Source organism: Nerophis ophidion, linkage group LG11 (genome assembly GCF_033978795.1).
Source record: "Nerophis ophidion isolate RoL-2023_Sa linkage group LG11, RoL_Noph_v1.0, whole genome shotgun sequence".
Taxonomy (NCBI): Eukaryota; Metazoa; Chordata; class Actinopteri; order Syngnathiformes; family Syngnathidae; genus Nerophis; species Nerophis ophidion.
The window spans coordinates 21,681,510-21,700,726 of record NC_084621.1 but is presented as its reverse complement, the minus strand read 5'-3'; the positions used below and the strand labels follow the sequence as shown (position 1 = coordinate 21,700,726).

The 19,217-nt window shown below is 44.0% G+C and overlaps 1 protein-coding gene across 2 annotated transcripts in view; it reads right to left on the bottom strand.

Moving 5' to 3' along the window:
* si:ch211-113g11.6 (uncharacterized protein LOC559008 homolog) overlaps positions 1–19,217 on the bottom strand; it is a 50,710-nt gene that overhangs the window by 27,244 nt on the left and 4,249 nt on the right. Inside the window, exons 2-10 of one of the 2 annotated variants that reach the window (XM_061915377.1) lie at positions 16,224–16,363; positions 14,632–14,694; positions 10,750–10,845; positions 10,575–10,680; positions 5,566–5,673; positions 4,637–4,776; positions 4,358–4,536; positions 4,170–4,278; positions 3,886–4,093 (exon numbers count right to left, since the gene is read on the bottom strand). In XM_061915377.1, the coding sequence (XP_061771361.1) occupies positions 3,886–4,093; positions 4,170–4,278; positions 4,358–4,536; positions 4,637–4,776; positions 5,566–5,673; positions 10,575–10,680; positions 10,750–10,845; positions 14,632–14,694; positions 16,224–16,363 (1,149 nt within the window). Of the gene's footprint in view, positions 1–3,885; positions 4,094–4,169; positions 4,279–4,357; positions 4,537–4,636; positions 4,777–5,565; positions 5,674–10,574; positions 10,681–10,749; positions 10,846–14,540; positions 14,695–16,223; positions 16,364–19,217 lie in introns of those variants that run through there. The other variant, XM_061915378.1, reaches the window with a different exon arrangement.

The window sequence follows — 19,217 nt, the reverse complement described above, 5'->3', positions numbered from 1 at the left end:
GGCATCTTCAGTAATGCGGACGCTGTATCGATCCGTCGTGGGGAAGAAGTGAAGTGAAGTGAATTATATTTATATAGCGCTTTTCTCTAGTGACTCAAAGCGCTTTACATAGTGAAACCCAATATCTAAGTTACATTTAAACCAGTGTGGGTGGCACTGGGAGCAGGTGGGTAAAGTGTCTTGCCCAAGGACACAACGGCAGTGACTAGGATGGCGGAAGCGGGAATCGAACCTGCAACCCTCAAGTTGCTGGCACGGCCACTCTACCAACTGAGCTATACCGCCGGAGCTGAGCCGGAAGGCAAAGCTCTCAATTTACCGGTGCATCTACGTTCCCATCCTCACCTATATTCACGAGCTTTGGGTTATGACGGAAAGGACAAGATTATGGAGTTTCCTCCGCAGGGTGGTGGGGCTCTCCCTTAGAGATATGGTGAGAAGCTCTGTCATTTGGGAGGAACTCAGAGAAAAGCCGCTGGTTCGGGCATCTGGTCAGGATGCCACCTCCCTAGGGAGGTGTTTAGGGCACATACGACCGGCAGGAGGCTAAGGAGAAAACCCAGGACACGTTGGAAAGACTATGTCTCCCAGCTGGCCTGGGAATGTCTCGGGTTCCCCCAGGAGGAGCTGGACGAAGTGGTTGGGGAGAGGGAAGTCTGGGCTTCTCTACTTAGGTTGCTGCCCCCGCAACCCGACCTCGGATAAGCGGAAGAAAATGCATGGATTGATGTCACATCCAGTAGCCATTTTGTTTTGTAGGATTCATCATATTGTTTGTAGTATGGAAATACTTTGTAATGGAGGTACTTCCAACGTCACCGATAACAATTCTGTCATGTCTGTGATCATGTTATGGTTTAAGTCATGTTCTGTTTGGTTTTTGGACACTCAGTTCCTGCGTTTTCACTCTGTTTTTTTTTTTACCATTGCAACCATTAGTTTCACCTGTTTCACATTTGGAGTCACGCACCTGTTTTCACTAATCATGCCACTATTATTTAAACCGATAGTTTCCAGGAAGTCAGCCTGGCTACTTTACCTCTGCTCACTTCATGCCATGATACCTCTGATGCTGTTCATAGTTATGTTTCTTGCCGAGTTTTGTTTCATGTCATAGTTCCTGCCTTTGCGCAAGTTTTTGTTTCATTCACCAAGTTTTGTACTTCCGCCTCGTGCGCACCTTTTGGTCCTTTTTTTTTTATAGTAATTAATAAATATGGCCTTACCTTCACGCCTTGCCCGCTCCAACTTTCCTTTGCATTCCGGGAAAACAAACCCTCAAGTCCACGTTTTGACACATTAATTTTGAAGTTTTTAAGGGATTTGTGTTTTGTAGACCCAAATCTGTGACTCAAGCAAATTGCTGGTCCACAAAACTCAACGGCGGACCCCTTAAAACACGAGTGTCAAAGTCAAAGCCCGCGAATGAACGATATCCGGCCCCCGGGATGATATTTGATTAGTATTAGATCCGGTCCGCAGGCCGCAACCGCCTTCTGCTGCTTAGCATGCACCAATACTCCCATCAGTGTTGGCGCTAGCAATTTTCCAAATGGGGTCCCAGGGACCCCATCAAGTCCTAAAAATGGGCTCCCACGGCACATTTTTGGGGTCCCACTTTTTTGTAAGCATTTTGAAAACAAATGATAAATGTATGCATTATCCTTCATTCTATATTGCGTTTTGGAAAAAAAGGTTGTCTTAAACGTTACTTAATTCTTCAAAAAATATATAATACAAAAGAAAACATATTTTTATGCATATAAAAAAAAGTGTGTGAATGTTGGCCCTGTGAGGAGGTAGCGAATTGTCCAGGGTGTACGACGCCTTCCGCCCGAATGCAGCGGAGGTAGGTTCCAGCACCCCTCCCGCGACTCCAAAAGAAGGGACCAGTGGTAGAAAATGGATGGATGGATGTAAAAGTATTCAGTTATAAACATTAATTCACTTTTTTTTTCCCTTCATGGATCTAAACTTTACCGATGTCGGTAGTTTTTTCTATATTTTTAACGTAATATTGTGAAAGTGAAAAGTTAAAGTGGGTTATACTCACTATTTCCACATTCACACACTGATGGTTGAAGCTGCCATTCAAGGCGCTAACCAGGACCCATCGTGAGCAAGGGTGAAGTGTCTTGCTCAAGGACACAACGGATGTGACTAGGATGGTAGAAGGTGGGGATTGAACCAGGAACCCTCAGGCTGCTGGAACATCCACTCTCCCAACTGCTCCACGCCGTCCCCCGTACCAATGATTGTCTCACACACACACACACACACACACACACAAAGTGTGGCGAAATTATTCCCTGTATTTAACCCTGGGAGGATAGGGGAGCAGTGAGCAGCGGTGGTGGCCACGCCCGGAGAATCATTTTTGTTGATTTAACCCCCCAATTCCAACCCTTGATGCTGAGTGCCAAGCAGGGAGGTAATGGGTCCAATTTTTTTTTTTTTATAGTCTTTGTTTGACTCGGCCGGGGTTTGAACTCACGACCGACCGATCTCAGGGCGGAGACTCAAACACCAAAGCCACTGAGTCGGCTGCCATAATGTGTTTGTTCGATTTTTGACAAAGACAAAGAAAACAATCTGAAGTTGTCTTTTTTTTCTACTTTTAATGCCGTGTTTTGAGATAGGCTCCAGCACCCCCTGCCACCCTGAACGGGACAAGCGGTAGAAAATGGATGGATTTTAATTGTCCGGCGCGTGCCTTAAAACGACAACAACAATAAAATGGCTACCAGTTGGACAATGAAAGTACTTCCAAGTTTTATAATGTAAAAGTCATATTCTGTTTTGGGTGTGCCGTTATCCCCCCTGCCTCCAAGCGGGCCAAGTGGGTTTGGACTGACCTCCCGCTGAGCCCCCCTAAATAGAGGGGACATATTTACCACTGCTCTTGTCCTCTTTTTAAACATCAATGTGCTCCACTTTCTTTTCAGGCCATCACAGGCAGGTTCTGTTCCGTCCCCCCTGTTGCTTCCACACTTCGTTCCGCCCACAGCGAGAGGCCGCCAATTTGTTATCGCTTTTCTTTGGATCTGATGTGGCCTGAATCTGATGCAAAACGATCAGATTTAAAGAACTTTTGAGCAATTAGACAGCCAAAAAATGCGCTGCCTGCAGTAGCAAAGGTCACCGCCTCTGTCTATGGTGTTGAGGGCAAAGCAACATCAGATAGGGAGACACAGCTGACAGGTGATTAGATTTAATATGTGGTACGAGTTAATCTGTTGTCTTAAACAGTAAGCGGCTGGGAACAAGAGGGGAGAAAGGTTACGGAGGGGACTGAAAAGTCACGTCCTGCGGGAGAAAGTTTAAGAAATTCTATGTACATTAAAACCTTGCGAAAAAATCCTGTGCCGTGTCTAAGAGTGGAACTGCGAGGAAGCGACTTCTACACTCTCTTTAGAGCAAATTAATCAGGAGTCCAGTGTAAACGGGGCCTCCGGCAAAGACTCTATGCTGATAAACGTGAGGTCTTCCTGTGAATATGAGAGCAGGGAGACAGCCGTGCACGCATATGACTTGTGACGGTTGCCATGGTAATCTCCCTCAGGCGCAAGGCAATTTTTGGAGGGCCTTCTCAAAGCAACGGCAGCCCCTCAGCGTGCACCTTTGATCGCATATAAACAGAATATGAGAGCGCTTGTGTCAGATATAAACACGAAAAGAGAGGCATACATTTTCTTTATGGATGTTTCTACTCGTTCGCCGGTTCAAGGATTACGGACAAGGGATGAATCATTCCTCGTTTCCTACAAACGAGTCAGAGTGCTGTTGTCAAAACATGAAACCAGTCACGAATTGTGTGTTTTTTGTCGGACGGAAAAAGTAAAGGCTGCAAATCAATTCCGTTTGTTCTCCCGAGTGAGCCGTTACCTGTTCCGAGGTAAAGGACGCTGTAGTGCTCTTCGTTGACGGCGAGGACAATGTCTGCCACTGTGTGCGTGATTTGGTCATCTGTCGGGAGGTCGAGAGGAGCCACGCCCACGGGCCGGATCACGTCTTCAATCTCCGGATGGTACCGGATCACGCCCAGGTTTTTTATGTCGTTGGGACCGCCCGTTGTGGAGTTCTTACGGACGCACTAAAAGAGCAAGTAATGCCGTACAATCAGAACAGACCAGATTTAGAGGGAGTTCCGCTTGGTTGGGTCTTCTTACCATCCCAGGACGACTGCCAATGAAGGAGCTGCTGTAGCCCTTAAGTTTGGATGTGGAGAAGGCCTGGTCGATGTCTTCTATGGAATAGGCACAAATCACACTTCTGCCCCTGAAAAACAAGTCCGGAATATTAAATGTTTTGATTGACAGACATGTGAGAGGTTAGCTTTCTGGATGTTCTAGCTCACCATGCGTTGGAAAACAGGCCGTACATGACACCGGCCCGCTTGTCCTTAGCTGTCAGTACCACCGCATGCTTCATGTTGTTGTACTGCTGCTGGGTGTTTCCGGCACCGCACATGACCCGTGCCTTCATGAAGGTGGTCCACGAGTCGGCCAACAGAGCCTTGATCCCGCCCTCGTCCACCTGCGAATCAAGATGACTTGTGAATGTCGACGCCGGTGATGAAATCGAATCCTGTGACAGACAATCCTTATCGCTCTTCGGGATCTGTAAGTCTTGTTACCATGCAGATCCGGCCAATGCGGGCCCTGTACGGCTCCTCGTCCACTCGGGCTGTCTTGTTGAACTCACTGAAGAAGAAGTAGATCTCCTCCTTGTATTTTAAGGTGGCAGGGATGATTGCGGCCCCAGCAAACTGCGGATCTGAGTCACAAAACGTAAAAATGAGGGTGCCATTGAAACCACGGCTGGTGGTTTTTGTTCTGGTTTGTTGTAGCAGGTGGATCGTAAAATCGACAGGCCGATTGGAGCGGCGTCTTCAGTAATGCGGACGTTATATCGATCCGTTGAAGAAGGAGCTGAGCCGGAAGGCAAAGCTCTGAATTTACCGGTCGATCTACGTTCCCACCCTCACCTATGGTCATGAGCTTTGGGTTATGACCGAATGGACAAGATCACGGGTACAAGCGGCCAAAATGAGTTTCCTCCGCCGGGTGGGGAGGCTCTCCCTTAGAGATAGGGCAAAAAGCTCTGCCATTTGGGAGGAGCTCAAAGTAAAGCCGCTGCTCCTCCACATGGAGAGGAGCCAGATGAGGTGGTTCGGGCATCTGGTCAGAGTGCCACCCGAACGCGTCCCTAGGGAGGTGTTCAGGTCACGTCCGACCGGTAAGAGGGCAAGGAGAAGACCCAGGGCACGTTGGGAAGATTCTGTCTCCTGGCTGGCCTGGGAATGCCTCGGGATCCCCTGGCAGGAGCTGGATGAACTGGCTGGGAAGAGGGAAGTCTGGGTTTCCTGTTTAGGCTGCTGCCCCCTGAACCGATTTTGGGTAAGCGGAAGAAGATGGTAGGATGCATTGATTGTTATAGCAGGAAAATTAATGTTTGATTTGAAGCCAACCTAACCTAACCTTTCCAAATAATGCGTCATCAATCCAAAGCGTAAACGCTATCTTTGCAGTCATCATCTACCTTTGAAGTTATTACGTGACTTACTCAGCAGCCAAACGTTTTCTGTCTTCAGGAGTTTCTGGGGTCCGAACGTACGGCGGATAGATCCAGCGTGGCCTCCCACTGATGACATGGCGGAATACAGACTCCCATCTGAGAGGACAAGAACAGAAGGTAAGAAAAGGCCACAATCGAGCGTGTTGGAGGGGGAGGAGTGAGGAAGGCAGGGAAGGAGATGCGGAGAGAACGTTGACTACAGAATAAAGGCAGAATCCCAGGAGGCTAAAGACACAAGGATGAGGAAGATGAAGATGAGGACGAGGAGCAGAGCCAACATGAAGGCAGCAGGCTGACAGCCACCAACACTAATCCTACTCCTTTGAGCTCTGTCTCCATAGCAATACTTGATAAACCTAAGCGCTTGATTTATGCAGAGTAATTACGACTTGATCCAGCTGAAAACGCCTGAAATGACGTCACCTTTTTCGGTAAGTTACGACAAAACTTGCAATGTTTTGAGCTTTCTTTTTTTAAATAACCTTGAATCAACTTGTGGTTTTATGAATTTCTTATCAATGTTTAGGTGTCCCCTGTAACATTAGACTGCTTTAATGTTTTACTCATTTTACACCACAAAGGCTTCACAGTGGCAGAGAGGTTAGTGCGTCTGCCTCACAATACGAAGGTCCTGAGTAGTCTGGGGTTCAATCCGGGGTTCGGGATCTTTCTGTGTGGAGTTTGCATGTCCTCCCGTGAATGCGTGGGCTCCCTTTGGGTACTCCGGCTTCCTCCCACTTCCAAAGACATGCACCTGGGGATAGGTTGATTGGCAACACTAAAATTGGCCCTAGTGTGTGAATGTTGTCTCTCTATCTGTAATGGCCCTGCGATGAGGTGTCGACTTGTCCAGGGTGTACACCGCCTTCCGCCCAATTGTAGCAACGATAGGCACCAGCGCCCCCCGCGACCCCAAAGGGAATAAGCAGTAGAAAATGGATGACACCACATAGACCTAAAAGTGGACACTAGACCACAGTGAAAGCACATACCGTATTTTCCAGACCATTGGGTGCACTGGATTATAAGGCGCAATGCCGATGAATTAATCTTTTTCATATATATGGCGCACCGGAAACAACAACACCGGAAATGTGTCCCGTGTCTCTAATAACTAAAGTTTCTTGGGTGAATAATGTAAACTCACTACACCGGTATGTTTTAGCCCTTTCATGGCGAGTTTACTGACAGATATAAGTAAGAACTTTACACTACTTTATATTACAAAATGGCAACAGTTAAGGATGAATGTCCCATAAGAAGATAGAGAAAAAGATTAAGCTTATCGACTACGTGGTCTCCACGGACTACAAAGGCACGCGTGCAATTTTTCAGGATTTATGCAGATCCCAAATGCAGATCAGTAGGTACCAGAAGGTAAGAAAAGTTGCTTTTGCATAATATTGCGAAACAAAATGCCAGATAATATGTCTTACCTTATGCACACACCATAACAATACTCCTATGTTGAAGCATATCAAGTGGTGTGGCTTCATAGCTTACCGAAGTTGTACTAAAACATTTTGATGAGTGCAATGTGTAATATTGTGTATTTTAAATGGAACATATACATTTTTTTTTTTTACTTGAGTCATATTGCAGTCTACACATATCTCTTATGTTTGACTGCCATCTACTGTTTGCACTTATTACACCATGTACCAAATAAAATATATTTGAGGTAGGTAAGCGCAACCAAAATTATTGCGTACATTAGCCGCACCAAGTTATAAGGCGCACTGTTGAGTTTTGAGAAAATTAAAGGATTTCAAGTGCGCCTTATTGTCCGAAAAATACGGTAACTCTTATTTTGAAGGTGTGGCGGTAATAAAAATACCCTCCCGGCGCGCCACATCGAAATATATTAAGGGGAAACTCTAGCTGTATGTCCGTATACGTCCTGCGTGAACAGCCAAGATGAAGTTTTTTAACCTGTGTTTTGCAAATGGTTTTATTATATTTTATATACCAAAGTATGGCCAGCACGGTGAAACAGGGGTTAGTGCATGTGCCTCACAATACAAAGACCCTGAGTAGTCCTGAGTTCAATCCCGGGCTCGGGATTGTGGGGAGGCGTGGTTTGCGGACCTGCAGCAAAGCGGGGTGTGGAAGGACCGGCTTCGAGATTAGCGACAGGTGCGTAGATGACAAAGCCGAGAGTGTTTGTCTGATCACCTGTCGCTCTGTTAAAGACAGCAGTCGGGAAGGAGAAGGACGTGGTTGATGGTGGAGAACGAGCAAGAAACTTTAACATGGCTGAAATGCACACATTTTTGAAAAATAAATCACTGTTCACAAAGATGAACACGGTTTTCATGTCCGTCATTGGCGGTCCAGAGGACCCAGAGGACCCAGAGGAGCAAGACCTCCTCAGTGATCTTTCTGTGTGGAGTTTGCATGTTGTCCCCGTCATTGCTTGGGTTCCCTCCGGGTACTCTGGCTTCCTCCCACCTCCAAAGACATGCACCAGGGGATAGGTTGATAGGCAACAGGGTCCAGGGTGTACACCGCCTTCCGCTTGAATTCAGCTGAGATAGGTTCCAGCGCCCCCCCGCAACCCCAAAAAGGGACAAGCGGTAGAAAATAGATGGATACCAAAGTATATATATATTGCGAGAATCGTGTTGAACTGAGAAAGGAATAGAATCATCACCCCAAGAAGCATGTGTTTTCTGCCTTGAGTAGAAACTAGGGGTGTAACGTTACACAAAAATTTCGGTTCGGTACGTACCTCGGTTTAGAGGTCACGGTTCGGTTCATTTTCGGTACAGTAAGAAAACAACAAAAATTCCATTTTTCGGTTATTTATTTACCAAATTTGTAAACAATGGCATAACATACATATACACACAGGATCCACTGCCAGGGTTAATGTGGTCAACATATATACTGTAAAATAAAAACTAAATAAGATAAGGCTCAGAATGGTTTCTTAACAAAACCTTTGTACATATAAAGTGCTTTTTTTATTGATTGATTGAGACTTTTATTAGTAGATTGCTCAGTACAGTACATATTCCGTAAAAATGACCATTAAATGGTAACACCCGGATAAGTTTTTCAAATTCTTTAAGTCAGGGTCCACTTTTTTTAACATTAAAGTGCCTCAAGTTGTTGCTCGTATGAAATAAAATGACAAAACTTTTCTTCTACATATAAAAAGTGCAACATTAAACAGTTTCAAGTCAACTCAGCCTCAGATGAACTTTTCTTCCCCCCCAGCCTGGCTAACTTGGTAGTAAGAGGATATATGGGCTTATTGTTCTTCCACCATAGAAGTGGGTCAAAATCTAGTTTTAATGCAATACTGCAGGGGTAGGGAACCTATGGCTCTAGAGCCAGATGTGGCTCTTTTGATGACTGCAGCTTGCTCTCAGATAAATCTTAGCTGACATTGCTTAACACGGTAAGTAATGAAAAATTCCGCTGGTTATTACAGTATCTAAAATAACGTTCAATATATAAAATATTCTCATGCATTTTAATCCATCCATCCGGTTTCTACCGCACCTGTTCAAGAAGTCGCATTATTGGTAAGAAGTATTTTATTTAGCTTCAGAATAATGTTATTAAAAAGGATAAGAGACTTATTATACTGAAAATGTTGGTCTTACTTAAAAATGCATGCATTTAGTTGTATTCAGTCTTAAAAAAAATATTATATGGCTCTCACGGAAATACTTTAAAATATTTGGCTTGTATGGCTCTCTCAGCCAAAAATGTTCCCGACCCCTGCAATACTGCAAACCCCCGCGACCCCTGACGGGACAAGCGTTAGGAAATGGATGGATGGATGGTCTTAAATGTGCTGCTATAATAACATTTGTTATTGCTTTAGCCCTGCCTGGCTGGCCGAGGAGAGTTTGCTTGAATGCGGTATTTGCATCACGCTCCTCTTTCTCTTCCTTAACGCGAGGTTGACTTGGGGGTGTTGCCGCTTCAAAGGGGTTAGCATGTTTGACGTGTTGACAGAAGCATAACCTACTGCTGCTGAACAATGTCAGCAAACCTCGTCCTCCATTGTTGTATCGCACCGCGAAGCCAAAGTGTTCCCCAAGGGGAGATGTTAACGAGGCAGGAGGGTCTTCCAGCTCTAGCTTTTACGTGTTGTCCTAGCCCGGTTGCTGCTAGCCTGCCGTGTGTTGTGCCTCGCTCTGCATTGTTTATACAACGTGCGGTGCGCCACCTAATATGTCCGTGTGGAAACTTGTTCGGTACACGTCCGAACCGAACCGAAACCCCCGTACCAAAACGGTTCAATACAAATACACGTACCGTTAGACCCCCAGTAGAAACTGTAGCTGATTTTCCTAAACAAGGCCGGCTGGAGGTGGAGAAAGGTGTTGTAGTTGTAATTGCATCCAAGCAAAAGGGCTTGTTTCATGACAAATAGTCTAGGCAGAACTTTGCCTTGCTGCAGATAAGAGACTACATTAAAAAGGAAAAAGCACAATGGTCACTGCCCGTGTGATTGTGGATAAAACAAACCAGAATTTAGTCGTTGAGCTCCGTCACGCTCCACAGGGCCCAGGTACCTATCCCGCACAGTAACATCTTAATCAGGAGGTCGTTATTAAACAAGTGTTCAAGCTGAGCAGAAACACTAAGATCATCAATCTCTGTCTCGCCGAGTGCCCTGCAGTGCAAACTAACTCCTTCATCCGCATAACAAAAAAAAAGTCCCTCTGCGCCAAAAGGTCGAACAAATGCTCCGTGGCGCCCTCGCAGAAGGTCGCTCTCCTTTCCGAACGTGACTTTATAGTATATATCTCGGGAAAACGACTCGGCTTGGTGCCCCCGGGTCCAGGAACAAAAGCAGGATGTAGCGTCCTAGGGAGACTGATAAAGAACATCTGCTCTGGATTCGCTTCGGTGGCCCTTTATTAGAAGATCATAACGTTACACGCACGGGCGCTCGATGTGATGCTGACACGAACAATATGGAGGCGGTCATCCTGCGGCTACCGTTAGCGACTATGAAACGAACACTCTCTCACCTGCGGGCAGGCTGATGGACCTCTGCGAGGGGTAAGGCGGGGAGATGTCAGAGGGCGATGCGATTTGTCCGACTCCCTGGACGTCGATCAGCACTGTGTCGTTAACCTGCCGAACAGGATGTGTTTCCTGCAGATGCACTTTTTTTTTTTTTAAAGAGTTGTAACACTTACTCACCAGCATCCAGCAACGAGGACTCCCGGCATTTGTCCCACACACGATGAAGGTGTCGTTGACTTTCTCAATGACTGTGATGAAATTATCACACTCCATCTGCAAGACATGGAAACCACGCCAGTGAGACAAGGACAAGGTGCTCAATGGTTCCTCTTTGATTATTAATTGTATGATCAGTGTCAGAGCTTGGTCCCCAGTAAGTCGGACCCAATTCCAGTGTGGGTTGGACTCCGCCAAGGCTGCCCTTTGTCACAGATTCTGTTCATAACTTTTATGGGCAGAATTTCTAGGCGCAGTCAGGGCGTTGAGGGGATCCGGTGATGTGGCTGCAAGATTAGGTCTCTGCTTTTTGCAGATGATGTGGTCCTGATGGCTTCAACTGGCCAGAATTTTCAGCTCTCACTGGATCGGTTCGCAGCAGAGTGTGAAGCGACTGAGATGAGAATCAGCACTCCCAAGTCAGAATCCATGGTTCTCGCCCGGAAAAAGGTGGAGTGCCCCATGTGGAGGAGTTCAAGTAACTCGGAATCTTGTTCAAGAGTGAGGGAAGAGTGGATGGTGAGATCGACAGGCGGATCGGTGCGGCGTCTTCAGTAATCTTGGCGCTGTATTGAGCCGTGGAGGTGTTTACGGCATGTCCGACCGGTACGAGGCCACGGGGAAGAGCCAGAACACGTTGGATAGATGGATGTTTACCTAAGTCAAAATGACATACTTCTGCACTGTCCCTGTCCTAAATGCAGCGTTTTTGTGTCGTTTATGATTACGTTAAAAGAAAAAACTGTCCGAAGCTTTGATATTTTCCCTCCTATGGAAGATTAGGATACTTTTGAGTCATGAAGACATTTTTACATTGCTTTAAATTTGATCAGCACCAGATGAAACTCAATATTACAGCTTCCGAGAGGCTTTAAGTGAGGCATTTGTAATATTCCCACATTGTAAAGGGCCTTTTGGATGTTTACATAGCTGCATTTCCATTACCCCCAGAAATGCGCAAAACCTAAATGTCGCAATAAGAAACTGGTAATGGAAACACCCATAATTAGAAAAAAACTCTCAAATATTGCTAAAACATTTTTGCGCTCTCATGAGGTGGTTCCTGAGACGTTTCGATATTGAAATGTTTGGCAAAAGCACAATGGAAACACTTTTTCCGCATTTTGAGGTCAGCTAAACACCGAACCGGCGGGAAGCCGATGCAAGACGGTTCGTCTCGGTCTCGTTGGTCTCACTTGGTTTCCGAAACCAAGCGAGTCGGCACCGCCACACCGGTCTGTATAGCGGGTCCCTTCCCCGCAATAGAGACAGACCCGCAGGCTTGGAGAGACCCACATGCCCTAACAATGTCAATGAGGGCGGTAAGGACGTCGCCTTTGAGCGATTACCCGCTACCTTCCCTCGATAAAAATCTCTAAACCACTCTGATAACTTGGTAGAGATTGGACAGTTTAGTGAGGTCCTTGGCTCTGGTACAACGCAAAGAAGACACCAAACTTGACTAAATAGAGGAAGTAAAAGTCGTCGCAAAGTTTCCGGAAGGATAACTACCTTTACACGCCTTGAACTAAGCAGTGCTTCGCTCCAATCCCCGGTGAATCCCATCAGTGCTGACGGCTGGGTTTAGCCGACGATAAGTATGTAGCGTAATTGTGAGCTGACAGTGGTGTTTCCCAACAAGCGCAAGTCCCCCATGTCGAAACATCCTCCCAAAACTACTAGTGAAAGATTCTTGTGAGCAGAAATTTTTACTTCATGGAGTAAAAGATATAGGAGGCCAGCGGTTATCAGACATCAGGAAGCATCGACTGCTCCGAGGAATGCTGAAGTGACAGCCGAAACTGTAATCAGGACTTATATCTCACTCTTTAAAAAACGAATTTTCCGTGCACAATATGTTATTTATATTTTTTTACTGGCCACAAAGATCCATCCATAAATTCAATTATTGCCAGCCACAAATACCTTGTGCTTAGCTGGGAATAAAATAAAATTAACGAAACATGTCATTCCTCCATGAACTGTCACAAGGCATATGAAATAGTAATAGTGATATCAGTAAAGCAAATTAACTGATTGTGGGCATAGATAAGGCATGGGGTGGTATCGGACAGGGCGGAAGCAGAAACAGACGTCAGATGCCAGCTTAGGACTGCGCCAGCCAGCAAAGCTTTTGGGGGGGACACAGTTACTGTATGAACGTGGGGTTCTGTAATCTTTGAAGCGCTTTGTGGCAGCCACACCCGGAGTACGTGAATGTGTTTGGTACAGTTTAACAAAGGCATAGTGACCCATGCTATTTATGATCGGTCTCAGAAGTAAGTCGGATTTGTTTTGAGTGAGGTTTGGACTCTGCCTGGGCTGCCCTTTGTCACCGAATCTGTTAGTAACTTTTATAGACAGAATTTCTATACACTTTTGTGGCTGCAGGATTAGCTGTCTGCATTTTGCAGATGATGTGGTCCTACTGGCTTCATCTGGCCGTGATCTTTAGCTTTTGCCGGTTCAGTTCGTTGCAGAGTGTGAAGCAACTGAGATAAGAATCAGCACCTCCAGGTCCGAGTCGTTGGTTTTTGCCCGGAAACATTTAGAGTGCCATCTCTGAATTGGTGATGTGATCTGGCTCCAACTGGAGGTGTTTAAGTACCTCAAGGTTTTCTTCCCGCAGGCGGACAACGTATCTTGATATCGACAGGCAGATCGGTGCAGTGTTTGCAGTGATGTGAACTCAGTCCGTCATGATTAAGAGGGAGGTGTTGCCGGAAGACAAAGTCCTCGATTTACCGGTTGATCTATGTTCCTACTCTTACCTACGGTCATGGGCTTTGTATTGTGACGTAAAAGAGGTCGCGGGTACAAGCAGACAAAATAACTTGTATCGATAGAGTGGCGGGTCTCTGCTTTAGACATACAGCTTCGGGTGAGACGCTGTCATTCGAGTAGTTGCATCCTTCCGTCTCGGGAGACGATGGAGTACATCCTTTAAAGTGAAGCTGGAGTGACTTCTCCAGTGGATCTACACGGCCTGGGCATGTAACTATGAAGGGCAAGCTATTGTCCAGGCAGCAAGCCCCCCCCCCCCCCCCCCCCCTTCCGCATTGCTGGTGGATCCAAGGGTGCGACGAGTGTCGACACAGCTTGGCACCAGCGACGCCACAGTGGTTGTCGGAATGACTCCGGCTCCTGATTTTCTGTTGGGGTTTACTCCCTTAGCTTTACCCTCGAGTGGGTTGACCGCAAGGCAGTGGTAATTTGGAGATTTCCTTCTCCTAGATGGGCTGTGTTACCAGGTTGATGAGCCCCATCTGCCTGAATGCGGCGGGTAGCCCAGGGGGTACATCTTACCCGTGGCAGTAGAAGCCAGATCTGACTCATTTGGGTAGAGCTCTGAATAAAGCCACCTTTGAAGTAGCTGTGGAGATGGAAGTTGGCAACCTGACCCTGATAAGCGGAATATGAATGCAATTCATTTATCACCCCTTGATGACTTGCTGTACACGGAGTTAAGTGGGGGATTAAATGTTTGAAAATTCGACTGTGAGGAATTAAACTCCTGAATCAAATGATCAAATAGCAGGACACAGCTCAATATCCCAGCGTCAATGTGTGGATTGTCAACAACAATGAATAATAACATTCTCAGCAGATAACACAGAAATCTCCTTAGCGGAGGTGGTTAATTTGAGACTGTTTAGATTACTGCTGTTGCTTTTGAGAATTCTACATCATTAGGGTATTTTTTTATATGTAATTTTGGAAGGTTTTACAAGTAATCCGCACGTGGCACAAACCTCCGAATGGATGATGATGATGGTCATGGTGGTGATGATGGAAACAGGGCGAGGTTGCAATAGATGCACTTAGTGGACAGTGAGCTTCTACCTCGAGCGGTGCCGCCTTGGCCTTGCAGGTGTCGATGGCGGTCTGATCTGACGGTGCTGGGATCTGTTGGAGGACCAAGCAAGGGGTTAGTTCTGTCACGCCTCCGCAGCTCCAACAGCGACCCATCACTTTTTCTGCCCTTCTTATGTGAGACTTTTAGCGCCTTGATGCCTCTCCGCGCTTCTCCACAATGTGTCTGTGCCGTACATCCTACACACCGCTTGGACATGAACTCTCATTAAGTACGTAGGTGGCACAGTTTCTCTCCACTAGCACAAAATGTGGCTTGAATAAATCTTGAAGAAATGTATCTTTGAGGTTTAGAACCGAGCAGCAATCATTGTGGCCCTTTTATTAGGAACACAACCAACTGCCATTCATTACAAGTGCAGTTTTTCCAAAGACGATTATGCCAAGTTAGAGAGAAATTTATTTGACGGTGTGTTTATTATTTTTTAATAGTATTCTCTATGGGTGTAACGGTACACAAAAATTTCGGTTCATTACGTACCTTGGTTTAGGTCACAGTTCGGTTCATTTTCGGTACGGTAAGAAATCAACAAAATATAAATTTTTGGGTTATTTATTTACCAAATTTGTAAACAATGGCTTTATCCTTTTAATATAGGGAACACTATAATAATTCTGCCCACGTCAATCAACATCAAACTGCCTCAAATTGTTGCTCAGATTAAAAATAATGACAAAACTTTTGTTCTACATGTAAAATGTGCAACAAACAGTTTCAAGTCAACTCATCATGCTTCATTTATCACAGCATTTGGGAAGCCTGTAGTTGATTTTAATTATGTAAATGTTATATTTTCGTCAGTATGTGATAGCAGGGACCCTGCCATTCAAAGCTTTTCTGTCCGTAAAACACACACACACCGCAAAATGAGCTAAAAGCTAATCAGCCTTCACCTCAAGCCAGAACTGCGAGCGAGCTGAGGTTTAAGTTTCTAGAAGGTCAACGGCTCATAGTGATGTTAGTCGTAGTTGACTGGGAGGTGTTTATTGTCATTTGGGGAGAGTAGGCTGCCTTATGCTCACCTGCTAAACACCTATCTGTTCGACGCTGAAGCATTTACTACATGCGCTCTGAATACACATTGCTGATTGGTTGTTACCGCTTTGAATACGCACTGCTGATTGGCTGTTACCGCTACATACTGTATGTAACCAAACAGATGGTTGTGTGGGTGGGACAATGCTGGGTGCTCAGACATAGGCAGAAGAAGCAAAGCAGCTGGTTAAGACTTTAGCTTAGAAACTCCCCAGTACCAAAACGAAACGGTTCAATACAAATACACGTACCGTTACATCCCTAGTATTCACTCTAAAAGTCTTAAAAACTGAGGATTCAATCAGTCCAACTATTGCTTCTACCCCCACTTCCCACGTCAGTCTTATCATATTTAGACTTTGCATCAACAGCAAGGCGTGAATATGTTTTTGGAAAATGTCCACCTTTTGATTGACAAATGGCTGGAACTGTTCGGCTCTCTCATATAAATATGACTCTCACTCTCGAGGTCGTACCAATATTGCTCTGTCAATCAAAGGCAGTCAGCTACAGACGGAGTGAGCACCTGCAGGTCATGTACGCCTCTGTTGCCGAAGGTGAGCACGTAGATCATGGCCTGCCCGCCCACGTACAGAGTGTTGCTCCCCTCCTGGTGGTACATGCTGACGTAGTTCTCGGGCTTGTCAAAGTGGAATCGAGACGGTTCTGTGGGTAAGCATAGAATTGGTTATACAAAAGCCTGTGAGGCAGAGGTTGTGAAACACAAGGCTCGGGTACCACGCCTGGACCACCACATCATTTCATGTATTCATTCTTTCCATTTTGACAGTGAAATGAATTAATGAACTCTTGATGTTCCAAAATAAGGTGACTATTTATATTCCACTTGGAGAAAGCGAACCACCAGGTTTAAGTAATGGTTGAGCCCATAATGAATTAAGGAGCCTTAGGTGGACATTTGCATGTGGACTGGAATTAGAAGAAGCAATAAAACCAGGCTTCGGAATGCAAAAGTTCTAGCTCTATCCTGGAGGAGAGATTCCATGCTTATCTTAACGTCAACCTACAAGTTATGGTATGAATCTGTTGTCTTCCCCGAACACTTACACATGAACATCTCCTTACATGGTCAGGTTGTACTATCCTGACTTAACACACACCCAGACAGAGAAAAAAGGAATATAAGACTGTGGTTCGGCTCCTCCGGGTACTGCAGACCTGTATAATGACACTCGCGTGTAATAAAGCAACTTTTTGTTCAGCGAAGCGTCTCTTTTGATCCAGCCGCACTGCCGTGTCACCCTTCCCCCTGGGTTGGGTGGCAAGACCCAAAAAACACAACAGAAAAAAAAATGTGCTGCATGACATTGCATATATTTGAAAATTGAATTGTATCAAATGTTGCAACAAAGATTAAATTATTATAAGTGCTAAACTTCTCCCACTTTAAAGGGAACTGCATTTTAATTTAGCCTATCATTCACAGTCCTTATGTTTTTCTTTTTTATGCTTTCTAAATCATAAATAAACCCTTTCAAAAGTCGGCTAACAATAGAGCCAAAAAAAAAAAATCCAAACACCTCCCTCGTTGTTTTATTGTGCATAACCCAAAACCAGGCAAGTTGGCACCTTGTGTAATTCGTAAATAAAAACAGATTACAATGATTTGGAAATCCTTTTCAACTTATGTTCAATTGAATATAATGCAAAGACAAGATACTTAATGTTCAAACTTAGAAACGTAATTTTTTTACTTAATGAGCTCAGGCCCAGCGAAGCCAGCGGCATTCCTGGGTGTTGTTGATAAATGGCTTTGGCTTTGCATTGTAGAGTTTTAACTTGCACTTACAGATGTAGCAAAATACTGTAGCTACTGACAGTGGTTTTCTGAAGTGTCCCTTAGCCCGTGTGGTGATATCCTTTACACACTTCAGTGGTCGGAGCGGCCAAGCGAGGGCAATTTACACAATGACGACATTAGGGCAATGCCAGGAACTCCCATTGGTGGCTTGCTGGGAGGCCATCTGATTGGTTTGATGTGTGCAGTGTGTGTGTTCTTGTATGTCTACCCTTCTTTAGACATCAACAAGAAATAGTAGCTTCCATATGAGGAGGTGTAAACAAGTTAGGACATAAATCATTGCCCCAATACTGAAAACCATTGCATCTAATAGAGAATGTCTCATTTGCAGCCCTGGTGATGACATCTATCAAAATGTGGGTGGTCCCAAAAAGGAGGGATTTTTCAAATTGACTGTGTGTCGCTTTTAAAAGAGCTCCCCCTCTGGTCAACATATGTAATAACTGTGTGTAAGAAATTTAAATGCGCCCCTTTGACCAAAATTAATTTAAAAAATGAAATAAATATGTATGTAGAGACATACTGTAATAACTTGAAGTAAATGATGAAGATTAAAAAACAAATACAAACAAAAAATTAAAAAAAATAATAAAAATGAACGAAAAGCAGTCTTTTTCTCACAATGTGTCGACTTTTTTACTTATAAAATTGGGAATAATTTTTCATATTCTTCCGGTTTCTGTAATATTGCAATATTTTCTCGTAAAATTCTTACTTTATGTAAAATTATTACTTTTTAATACAAAATGGTGACATTTGTCGTATATAAAGTTTTGACTTTTATCACAATATTGCCAACTTTTTTGTTCTTGAAAAACAGTGACATTTTTTTTGTAAAATTATGACTTTTATCATAGATTTTGCCAAGTAAATTTTTTTATTATTATTATAACATTTCCAACATTTTTAACTTTTCTTCTAAAATTGTGACTTGTCGAGTAAAATTTCGACTTTACATAAAATTGCCAAAATTTTAAGCTTTTATTGTAAAATTGCGACTGTTAGAGTAAAATTCCAACTTTTTTCATAATATTGCACAAATGTTCAGTCTTTCTTGTCACATTTCAACTTGCGTTGAGTAAAATGACAACTTTTATTATAACTGCCAAAATTCTACATTTGTCTCCTGAAACTGAAAATGTTCTTGTGAAATTCCAACTCATTTTTCACAACAAACCTTTTTTTATATTTTTGCATAGGATGTACATGTTATTATTTTTCTCGGGTCTCAAGAAGGTCAGAAATACAAGACCATGTGTGTGAGATTAAAAAACAATTACAAACAAATAAATAAATAAAAATCTAAATGAACTAAAAGCAGTGTTTTTCTCAGAATGTGTGGAATTTTGTTTTTTTTAAATTGGGAACAATTTCTCATATTCTCTCTGTTTCTGTAATATTTTCTTGTAAAATTATTACTTTATGTAAAATTATTAATTTTTAATGCACAATGGTGAGATTTGTCATAAAATTCTGACTTTTATCACAATATTGCCAATTTTTTTGTTGTTCTTGAAAAACAGTGACATTTTGTAGTAAAATTATGACTTTTATCATAGATTTTGCCAAGTAAAAATTCTGATTATTATTATATTGCCAACATTAGGTTTTCCTCTAAAATTGTGACTTGTTGAGTAAAATTACAACTTTGTTCATAGTATTGCACAAATGTTCAGTTTTTCTTCTCACATTTTGACT